Raw genomic sequence first — 11,117 nt, forward strand, 5'->3', positions numbered from 1 at the left:
TATAACATATACATTTAAAGACGCTGACTGACAAAAGCAAACACACACACACACACACAGCAAAGCCTCTGTTGGGAAGGAAGAAGACACAAAGCTCAAACTAGCATTTTGCTAACTCCCCTCTTACAATAATTCCAGAGCTTCATCCTCTAGAGACCAAGAAGTACTCTACAAAGTTTCATGGCAATCCATCCAATATTTAGATTTTTAAGTTGAAATATTTCTCTCTGGACCAAAGAAATGGGTCGACCAACCATCCCTAGTCCCGCCGCTAGCACAGCTAAAATCCTGGTTTAGTCCATGTTTAAAGTTAGCGCTGGCTACTGCAACCCTCCCTGATGGTGAACACAATCGCAGTACCACTGATGGCTTTGAGGCACTGACATTCACTCATTGCAAGTATCTCTCTTGGCATCTGTGCTATCTTTCATTTTCTCCGGGCATTTTGCAAATGGTGATCGAGCTGGCCCACATGAATTTGAAAATCAGGTATATGAATCACACTCTGGCAACAGAGTGGTCGGTCGCCCAGGGTCTTTCTTGTAGTCTTCTGTTACCTCTGCTGTGAATCCTTCCTCATTCATTATGGTGAAGAGCAGCTCAGTGGTAGTCCTTTTACTCTAATTATGTCTTTCCAATCAAAAACCCAGACAGAAATGTTCCCGGCTGTGGATAATGAAATTAAATGAATTTGTAATCGAGTTTATTTTCTAATGGAAAGTGAACAGACTATGCCCAGAAACATGAACAACAGGTAGATGAGTCATTCTCCTCTTGTGTATATAGTAGAGATACTGCCAGGCATTTTGCATTCAGTACCACAGCGGCCAGAGATGTGCACAGACGTGTAATTCATCAGATGCTCTTCACTGGGATTCATGCAATTTCTTGCATGATCGCTGCAGTGTGATGACACTCAGTTTCACATGGGCCTACATGTAAATTATATGAAATGCATTAGAATCTGAATGGGCACAAATGACCTAAAAACTTTACTTTCATTTAAAGGAGCCGTATTTAACATTCTGAAGATTGATATAGCAAGCAAACATCTATTATAAAGATACAGTGGATTAATGTCTACCTGAGCAGAGAATGAAGTCGCTCCCCCTGTGTGTGTTGTTATCCCAGCTTATCCTTGCTTTGTTGACATAGCCAGGCCTGCCGCGCATACTTTTGGGTGCATGGTCGTGCATGTGAGCGTGCCTCATTGGTTATCATTCACTCTGCACTGGCGGCTTCAGCTGATAACAGCATCTCGACCTACAGCGCCATCGTGGAAGTCTAGCACCTACCCTTGGTTTCCCCTTCCGATAAACTCTGTCAGCTCTGTCAGAACTTTAGCCGTGTGTGAGCCTTGTTTTTAATGGAGCTTCACTTGTTGCCGTAAAGCTTTTAAGCAAACCGAGAGCATAGAGAATGAAGACTTCTGTAATATGGTGAATACGGTGGAGCTTTGTCTTAATACCATGGCAGTTTTCCTGACATGAGATTTAAAAAATTGCAATATATTGCAGTGCTTACAGTATCGCAATAAATGGAGATATATTGACTTGTAACCCCTGTCTTATGACACGCATCATATCGTCAGCCATATTGGATACGGTTAGCGATGACAACGATGTTCTGCGCTCGTGGACTCGAGACAGGCAGTGTGTGTTCAAGTGGCTTTGGAGGGAGGCCTGAAGGGAGGGGCTGAGATTTTTTAGTTGGATGCTCCCAAAATCTTGCGTAAGATTTTGCGCGGGGTGAGACTTCTACAACTGTGACCATGTCGTATTTGCCTTTTTTAAAGATTCATAAGGACCGCAGACGTGTCTACAAGCCAGACATAAATCAGTTGAGGGTGTGACAACTGAAACGATTAGTTTGAGAGTCGCAGCGTGCCTCAGATCTGCAGGGAGGACTGCGTCCTTCTGAGGACCTTGCTGCACCTAATCAATATATATCCCCTCTGGTGTGAACTGAAAGAGGCTCGTGGAGGAAGAGAAAAATGGTCAGTGCACATTACTCTTGAAAGATTATGTGTCATTTGCCCTTTAAGATGCACATGCATTTTATCAGTGCACTCAGATGTCATAAACTTAATGCAAAAGGCCCATTAATATGAGCACTGGCAGGCGAGCCCAACACTATTCTCTGATTTATCTGTCATGGTAAAGGGGGAAACGAATAGCTTATCCTATTCCGGCACAATTCTCAAGCTGGCACCTTATTCTCCACCCATTTAATGGAGACAGAGCTTTATAATTTATCCTCTTCTTAACTTCAACTTTACCTGAATTAAATTTCCGGCACAGTACTTTGATTACATCCTTGCTAAGTACCACGATCTGATTTCTCCATTATGTAAGGAATGAATACAAATGGGCTGGCTGAGAGAGCGACAAAGGGGCAGGAGGAGGGAGGGGGACACGGGGATGGATAACAAATTAAAGGAAAGGCAGTCGGAGAGACAGAAAAATAGAGGAAAGACAAAGAGGAGGCGATGAACAAAGAGTTGAAAGACTGGAACAAGAGAAGCGAGTCTGGATGAGCCCCTCTTGACCTTCTTGGTCTGAGGAATTGTGTTGGAACACACACTAGTCTTTGAAGCCCAGCCTTGCACCGCATTCTTGAACGGACCAGGCTGACCGTTGGCACGGAGCGTGTGGCGGCGCAAAATCAAGTAGCTTTAAAGGAGCATCTTCAGGTTTGGCTAAAGGCTGTCAAAGCCCCGCCAGAGCATTGGCCCTCAGTGTTCCAGGATCCTCACGGAGCCTGCGGCCTGTCACTTCCCTGCCAAAACTGGAGCTCATTTGTGGAATACGGTGTGCCTTCCCATCGTGGCTGAGTGGAATACAGGCCTCCGCGGCGTGCGGGGATCAAAGCATGCGCATGCAGGACACACAAGCGCATTGCTCGGTGTCATCCGATGATAACCCTCATTTCTCCTGCCAGGCTGGATTCCACTCATATTTCACAAGCAAGCTCTGGGCCTTGCTCATCTCTCTGCTCCACTTCATATGAAATAATAACCTGTCCCAAATTGTAGGCTGGGTGCACTTTCGCCCTAAACTACAAGGTCTGTTTTGACAGCGCAACTGATGAAACAAAAATCTGATCATTAGGCGGTGGCCTGAAGGTTGGAGAAGGTTAGAGCTTGTAACCAGTGGGTGGAATTTGATTAATTTATCCACATGTTACGCTACTTTAAACTTCTACTTCAGGACTGTTCAGAGGGCAAAAAAACTAAACTTCTGTAAGTGAATGCATTTTCCTTTTTCAGGAGTTTTCAAATGCATCTCACAAGGGGGTTTTGCCTTTGGCAAGGTTGCCATTGTAAATAAAAATGTGTTCCTAAGGACTGGTTGAATTAAGAATAAAGAAATACAAATATTGAGTTCATATGTGAAAGGAGCTTTCAGTCACATGATGATAACCGGCTGAGAAAGACTATGAAATGTGTTTAAAAAGCTCCGTAAATAAAAGTGCAATAGAAAATAAAAAATGCACTCAATAGAAAGCCTTGAAAGAGGAGTTGGCCTTGAGTGCTGCCATTAAAAGTGCAAAGCATTAAACTAATTAGAGTGGATTGTATTGATCCTCAACAGCATGTACTATGTTTTCTTGTACATCTGTTTGAAAATGAAATACCGGCCATCTGTCGCATTACTTTCTCCCAAACAACTCTCCTGGCTTTAAAAAAAAAAAAACAGCAATTGCAAATACAGTTCAACCTACATAAAGGTCAAAATTCATTCCTACCAATTATATAAGAGATGAAATCTTCATCTGATACCGTCCGTCAGATCTGTAGTCTACCACTGCTGCTGTTTGTATTATTGTGTAGTGAAATTATAAATGGATGCAGTCTGTGCAGCAGGATTTATGCTGCCTGAAGGTCAGAACTCGGGGGGGGGGGGGGGACCAGCGTCTTTTTTCAGCTGCCTTGAAGTTGTTGCCACAACATCCAGTTCAGGACAGGAAGTGTCAAATATGTCAACTCTCTGTCAGTGGAGGTCCCTGTGTGCTGCCGGTCCAGAGGATTGTGTGACAGCCTGATAGATGGATCATCAAGGCTGCGGCTTGTAGGCTTAACAGTGTTATACTTGTGACTATACACCAAGTCTTAAACTGTATCTGAGTGAGGCTCTTATCCCGGCACTTCTTCCTGTTATTTTAAGCTTTGTATTTAACAACAAGCGTTTGTACACACTACCAATCTTTAGTTTCATTTCAGTAAAGGCACAGCACCATCTAGTGTTACATCTAGCGTCATTGCAAAATAGATTAAATGCATAACTTCAGTATAAAGGCGCAATCTCCACACACAGACTTTGAGGTCTAAATCGTTGTTTGAGGAATCTCTCTCAGACATTTTGAGCCCTTTATGAATCCGTAAATCCGCATTTCTGCAGACTCTGCCCAAAGAGAATTACCCACAATCCATAGCAATGTGACTTTAAACACAGGGTTTCCGGTAGAAGCCTGGAGACGTAAAAAAAAAGGTAAACAAAGAGGACGGCACATGGGTGTTCAGCCTGGCTAATTACATTTAGTCGGAAATAACCTGGAAGACGTTCAAATCAGGGAGTCAAAAAGTTCAAATAAATACCCACAATTGCACAGATTTGTTGACGTCATCATGGTAACGTGATATGTTGCAGCAAAGTGCTGTCCCATTCGTATTTGCACCATTTCAAGCCCTCACAGTCAACCATTTACCAGGTGACGTCAGTAAGTACCTGAGGGTTCAGGGTTTGAGGCCTTAAGGGGGGGGGGGGGGGGACGTTGGGATTGGGCCATAGTCTTTGACAGAGAAAATGATCTGTATGCTTTGCTCTGTTGGGTAAATAATGACAACTCAGACCACAGCTAGGTTTGTGCATCTGGTCTTGCAACTTGTTCAGCATTGTGACAAGTTAAGGCTTGTCATGTCATTTAAGCTAACAAAGACCAGTTTTTGGAGTGTATCTGGATACCTGGGTCTTTTTACATCAGTCAATGGTCTGGATTTTAGGAGTTTCAGTGTTTTTAAATCAGCAAAGCTAACAAATGAAAATGCAAAGATAACTCAGTGAACCTGCATCCTGAAACGGGCCAATCAAATTCACACAAACAGCAACACAGGAAATAAGACTGCAGTAATTTATTTGAAGATCAATGAATTATGCAACAACTAAAAAGGTGACATTGCTTTGGAGCAGAGAAAACATTTATCAATAAGTTCAATGACAACATTGTACTACAGATACTGGTCACATTTGTAATGTTAATTAAAAGTACTTTAAACGGTTTCCGGGAATTTTATTTCAATTGCACTAAAATACCCACAGCATTCTCCAAGACTTGAAAGGCTTTTACAAAATGTGCAAAAACCTGCTCTGGAGCTCTTAAAAATACCCAGACTAGCTGGCCCTCTATGTAACAAGTCTGGTCTCACAAGGTTCATGTTCGCAGACAGCAGTAGTTCAGCAGAGTGTTTACTAGACTACTCAACTCGGTTTGATATATTGACTGCAAACAGATTATATTTCGGTGTACTTTCAACTTTTAAAGTCCTGCACATCAGCCGGTCAGTCTTCATTGTATGCCTCCGAGGAGAAAACTTTAATAAAATCTTTGTAACTTTAGACTGCCTGCGTCCCTGAAAACATCACATAACCTTAAGGTTTTATTGAAGAAAAGCACTTTGACTATTTATATCAATCAATACCAGCGGAAATTATATCTAGGGCTGTCACGAATACTTTTGGGCATTAAAATACAGATTTAAACTCTGATCGACTTGGTTAAAGCTTCGAAGGATTCGGGTCAGCCTCAGAATTAAATATAGAACATTCAAAATAGTTTTGTGTTGCAGTCTATCAGAACTTTTTCTTTCTCATAGAAGCACAATTCACACAATCTCTATACTGTATTTCTACCGTCCAAGAAAGTCGTCTGCGTATTGTTGTCGAGTAGTTTGGGTTGTAGTTTAGAAGGACAAGATGGTTCTCTGGATGATGTCGATACAGTCGCGCAGCTCGTGCTCTTTGATGGTGAGGGGAGGGGCCAGGCGGATGATGTCACCGTGGGTGGGCTTGGCCAGCAGGCCGTTGTCACGAAGTTGCAGGCACACCTTCCAGGCGTTATAGTCTGAGAGGATTGTTGTAATAAAAATAAAAGAAGGTCAGATTGAGTGACTGCAAGGTGCCAATAGTGTTCTGCTCTTCATTTGTCTTGCTGATTTTCAGTACTGAGACAACATTTGGTACTAATTTAATTGTCTGATGTCATTCAAAGACTACAAATCTAAATTATTTAAGGGTTAAGGGGGGGGGGGGGGGGAATCTATTGGCAGGAATGGAATATAATATTCATAACTATGTTTTAATCCAGTTGGTTACAACATGCAACCTCACTGCTAGATGCCACTAAATCCTACACACTGGTCCCCCAAGTGTGGATTTGCTTATTTAATGAAAGCTTGGATTTATTTTGTAAACTAAAACGGTTGACCAGATCATGCTTCATGTACAAAACGAAAGCCCATTAGCTGGGAAGTTTTTACTTTAGTTACCAAATAGTGGTCACCAATAGGGCAGCTGTTTTAGAATACTTCAGCACTGTACCTTTAGTCTCTTTGATGACGACGGCGTTGAGGAGGCCTTTCCCTCTGACTGCTGTCACAATGTCTTTGGGCAGTTTACTCAGCTCGCTCCGCAGCAGCATTCCCATCCTTTCGGCATTCTCTGCCAGCTTCTCCTCCTCAATCACCTGCAAACAAAGAGCAGATGTAGGACATCAATGTGACTTGCATACTTTTTTGAAGGCAACTTTGTGGTATGTTGCATATCTCAAGTGAGAGTTCCCTCCATTTAAATCGATTAAAACAAAAAGGCAAAAACCAGAAGTAGCAATGAGTTGTTAAAGGGTAGATAGATAAAGAAACTATAAATGAAGTGCATTTTAACGCTGACCTGAAGTGCGGCGATTGCGACCTGACAGGCCACGGGGTTACCGCCAAAAGTGGAGCCGTGTTCTCCAGGCTTAATGGTCAGCATCACCTCATCATCACACAGCACAGCAGACACCTGAGGCACACAAACACAGATCAGTGAACGCAAAGGTTACATAACTACTATGATCTATACTCCTGTCAAACGTATGACAGTTATGTTGGAGTCTTCTACTTGCAAAACAAAACCCTAACACGATATGACGTGTGAGTGAACGACGACAAAAATGCTTACAGGGTAAACTCCTCCAGAGAGAGCTTTGCCCAGAACCACGATATCTGGACGGACTTCCTCGTGGTCCACAGCCAGGCGCCGGCCGGTCCTCGCCAAGCCCGTCTGCACCTCGTCAGCGATCCACAACACCTGGACAAAACAGAGGTCTTTATTATCTCAAAGCCCAGCTGCAGTCGTCACCACAGCCCTAGGTTTGTTTTTGGGCCTGTAGATCCATAAACTAAAAAAAAAAAAAAAGGAACAGTGTGTAGCAGAAATTGAATATAATCTTTATATAACTTTTCATTCATGTATAATCGCATGAAGCAAAGAATCGTTTTGTTTTTGTTAGTTTAGAATGAGTAAACTATATCGAACGCTTTTTCGTTACAGCTTGTTCAGCATTGCGCAATCCCTGAATGTGTAATGCTGTGCAAAGTTAGTGTGTTTATTCAACGTGAACATAGAAATTCTCACGGTCAACAGAGAGTTCATAGAGTGTAAAAAAAAGTACAATAAATCTGATATTATATTTAAAAACACCTCGACTTAGCGACATGTTGCGTTAACCTCTTCTGCTCCTTGCCCGGTGGAAAGTGATTTCCGGTTCACATAATTTAATTAAACCCCGTCTCTCCTTGTGAAGAATGCTTTTCTTCCCGATAAGAAAGCCGATATATAAATGGCCAAAACTGAAGCCCAGACTGCAGTCAGGTGGAGCCACGCTGTACTGTAGCAGCTGGCTGCTGTGTGTTTTTGCACTGCTTAGAAACAGTATATTACGGACTATTTAGGCCAAACAGGGCCCTAGGAGCTGTGCATATGGGGAAATACCGCATGCACTTGATAAAAACAGCATGATAAAAACTACAAAATGTTGTCTCTAGAGTGGTGTGCTGTACATCCACATACCAGGCAGATTCAAACCTACAGTAAGGAATCACATGACGTCTCATTCCTGCTCGTCTTTGTTCAGACTCACGTTGTATTTGGTGCAGAGTTCTCTGACTTTGGTGAGGTAGCCCTGGTCTGGCACCACCACCCCAGCCTCGCCCTGGATGGGCTCCACCATGAAAGCAGCAACATTGGGGTCTTGGAGAGCTTTCTGTAGAAAAGAATCAATAAATTAAATTCACACTACTTTAGTCAATCATTATGTTCCCATGTTTAAACATAGAAAATGAGGGTGTCAAGGCAGCTAGTTTGGAGAATCAGAACCTGTACCTCCAGTGAAGGAATGTTGTTGTATGGGACGATCTCAAAGCCGGGCATGTAGGGGCCGAAACCTTCGTAGCTACTGGGGTCAGTTGAGCTGGAGATGGCTGCCATGGTGCGGCCCCAGAAGTTTCCATCTAAATGAAGAGCGAATGAGGCAGATTTATCATTGTTCCGTTTACATCTTTACATCTTGTGGGCAATTTGAAACCTGTGGTCACCTTGTCCTTTATCTGTCGAGAGGATTTTCTTATAAAGACACTGGGTAAGGTAACAAATGGGACAAACTCCATAACCGTGAAAGAGCCTTCTGCAACATAACTTTGTGACTTACCTGCAAAAATGATTTTGGCCTGATTTTTGGGAACCCCCTTTACTTCGTAGGCCCACTTGCGGGCGAGCTTGCAGGCCGTCTCGCAACCTTCAACGCCTAATACGTCACAAAAGTAAGAAATGTCAACAAACGCACTGGTAACAACTTCTGAGGATGTTTCGCACGAGATGTTTCCTGATAGTACCTGTATTCATGGGTAAGACTTTGTCGTAGCCAAACAAGCCAGTGATGTACTCCTCGTAGGCTCCCAGCACGTTGTTGTAGAACGCTCTGGAAGTCAGGGAGAGTTTGGTGGCTTGGGCGTTGAGCGCGGCTATGATCTTCGGGTGGCAGTGGCCCTGGTTTACGGCACTGTAAGCACTCAGGAAGTCATAATACCGGCTGCCTTCCACATCCCACACATAGATGCCTGAGTAAGCAAGAAAACAGTTGTTAGGAAGTGTGATGGTTCCTAAGTGATTTGTAGGACGTTGAGGAACGTCACCAGAGATTACAGGAACCATACATAAATCACACTTTTATTTTTAGTAATCATACGACGCTCCGCACTCACCCTCCCCCCTCTCCAAGGCCACGGGTAGTGGGTGGTAGTTGTGCGCTCCATATTTGTCCTCGCGAGAGTAGATTTCCTCCGAGGTGAGCGGACGGTCAGACCTCAGTTTGCTTGCGACGGTGGAGGAAGGACGTGTGCCAGAGTGGACGCTGCGACTAAGAGCAGGGCCGGCGCGGCTCAGGTTGCGGCTGAGCTGGAGAATCATTCCCTTCATGGTTGAGAGCTGCTACGTCTGTTTGATAAGAGCACACACACAAAATACACACATTGTTTTTCATCAGTGTTGAATTTATGAAACAATAAGGGGTTTCTTTGTTCCAAGGAAGTGGTTTATGATAACTTCTAAATACAGAGAGCCTGACAAGAAAAACATATTAATCTAACTAACCAAGAGAGTAATCTGCAGATTAATCGATAAAGAAAATCATAATGAAAAGCGCCCCTAGATACACAGCTACGCAGTGAGCTAAACACAAAAGTTGGCCTTTGTAGGCTTTGCTGGCAGCAGCTGTGAAAACTGTACAACCTGTACCGGACAAATACAATTATAGAACCAGTAATTAACTTGTCATTGGCAGTGATGCTCTTGCCCAATAATATGTAGCTACAGCTTAATAAGCTATTACGCAGATAGAGCAAACAGGCGTTGCAGGTCTGCTGAGCAATGCTTTTCTCTTTCACATGCAACACAATAGAGGACAGGCACAGACTTGATATGGGAGGGTTAACAAAAGCTAACCCCACAGCAGCACCGCAACTCAGCTGTGATGTTCCAGACTTTTCCATTTGGTTTGCAATCAAAAGGTAGACTTAGTTAAAAGTTGACCTTCGCTGTTATCTACTAATGTAACATGTACCACTCGTCTTGCTGCAGTGCCACTTTCTAAACCTTTAACTATGTATCACTATGACTGATAGTGTGGCCTTCATGACGTCGTGGCACTGAATCGTATTGAAATTCCATGACATTTGCAAAAAAAAATGTGTAGAGATACCCAGAAGTCTGTGCTGGATAATCAATAACCTTCCACAGTGAATAAATACACACAGCCAACAGGCAGCACCTGGACTGGGCCACATCAAGGACATGGGACTCGTGACAGCTCCCATTAATGCTCCAAGAGAGGTGATTGGTTCCTGGGGAGCTGCCTCCACGACACACCCACCCACAACAGTAATATCATAACCAGGTGCTATATAAAGACTGAGTAAGAGTACCTAGATGACAGTCGCCGTAACCCATTTTGGGTTACATAATACTGCATCATGGCGCATTACTTAACGCTCTTACAAAACTCTCAAACTAAATATGACAGTCGGTGTTACATTAATTAATGCCCCCTCTCGCCGGAAGGCGTGTAAACGCTTTTGATATCGGTGCTAAACTAACACAAATGTTTAGTTAGTACCGGCTAGCTAGCTAGCTAACTAACATTAGCACCCGCTTGATTCCCGATACTTTACGCGCATCCCCTGAATTACCAAGCAAGCGCGTTACGAACATGAGAGAGGAGACGTGGAGGGAAGTGAAACAGTACCTGAAAGAAGCGAAGATAGAAATCCCTCTAGAGTGATGGGTGAAGCTGAAGGTTCCTGCTTATTAAATGCCTGTCTAGCCGGTGGGTGGGGGCAGGATGAGACACGTGTGTGGCTGCGTCCGAGGACACGCCTACATGTTGCAACTTTTTCCGATGATTGCAAGATCGATCAATTTAAAATAAACATCAGCTTTAGTCATCACAATCATCACTAATTAAAACTGCGGCCATGTTTTCAGTCACACACTTGTTGAAATCAGTCATATACAATTATATAAAAT

At 43.3% G+C, this 11,117-nt stretch overlaps 1 protein-coding gene across 2 annotated transcripts; it reads right to left on the reverse strand.

Moving 5' to 3' along the window:
• Window positions 1–5,116: 5,116 nt before the first annotated feature.
• oat (ornithine aminotransferase) lies at window positions 5,117–10,947 on the reverse strand. 2 transcript variants are annotated; one of them, XM_076093925.1, is made up of 10 exons: window positions 10,837–10,947; window positions 9,299–9,530; window positions 8,930–9,154; window positions 8,746–8,841; window positions 8,421–8,548; window positions 8,179–8,301; window positions 7,218–7,346; window positions 6,945–7,058; window positions 6,597–6,741; window positions 5,117–6,120 (listed from the first exon to the last, which is right to left on the reverse strand). In XM_076093925.1, exons 2-10 carry the CDS (start codon window positions 9,510–9,512, stop codon window positions 5,960–5,962), a joined length of 1,335 nt encoding a protein of 444 aa, XP_075950040.1. In that variant the 5' UTR covers window positions 9,513–9,530; window positions 10,837–10,947; the 3' UTR covers window positions 5,117–5,959. The 2 variants fall into 2 exon arrangements, with proteins under 2 accessions (XP_075950040.1, XP_075950041.1); XM_076093926.1 differs by lacking the exon at window positions 8,746–8,841.
• Window positions 10,948–11,117: the final 170 nt, after the last annotated feature.

The sequence above is a fragment of the Anarhichas minor genome, unplaced genomic scaffold, assembly GCF_050575085.1.
Source record: "Anarhichas minor isolate MPS153535 unplaced genomic scaffold, ASM5057508v1 ptg000017l, whole genome shotgun sequence".
NCBI lineage: Eukaryota > Metazoa > Chordata > Actinopteri > Perciformes > Anarhichadidae > Anarhichas > Anarhichas minor.

Coding starts and splice junctions, on each gene's coding strand:
- oat (XM_076093925.1), bottom strand. CDS start 9,512: ATGAAGGGAATGATTCTCCAGCTCAGCCGCAACCTGAGCCGCGCCGGC. Junction 8,302..8,420: donor ACAACATTCCTTCACTGGAG/GTACAGGTTCTG, acceptor TCTTTTCTACAG/AAAGCTCTCCAAGACCCCAA. Junction 6,742..6,944: donor TCGCAATCGCCGCACTTCAG/GTCAGCGTTAAA, acceptor CTTTGTTTGCAG/GTGATTGAGGAGGAGAAGCT.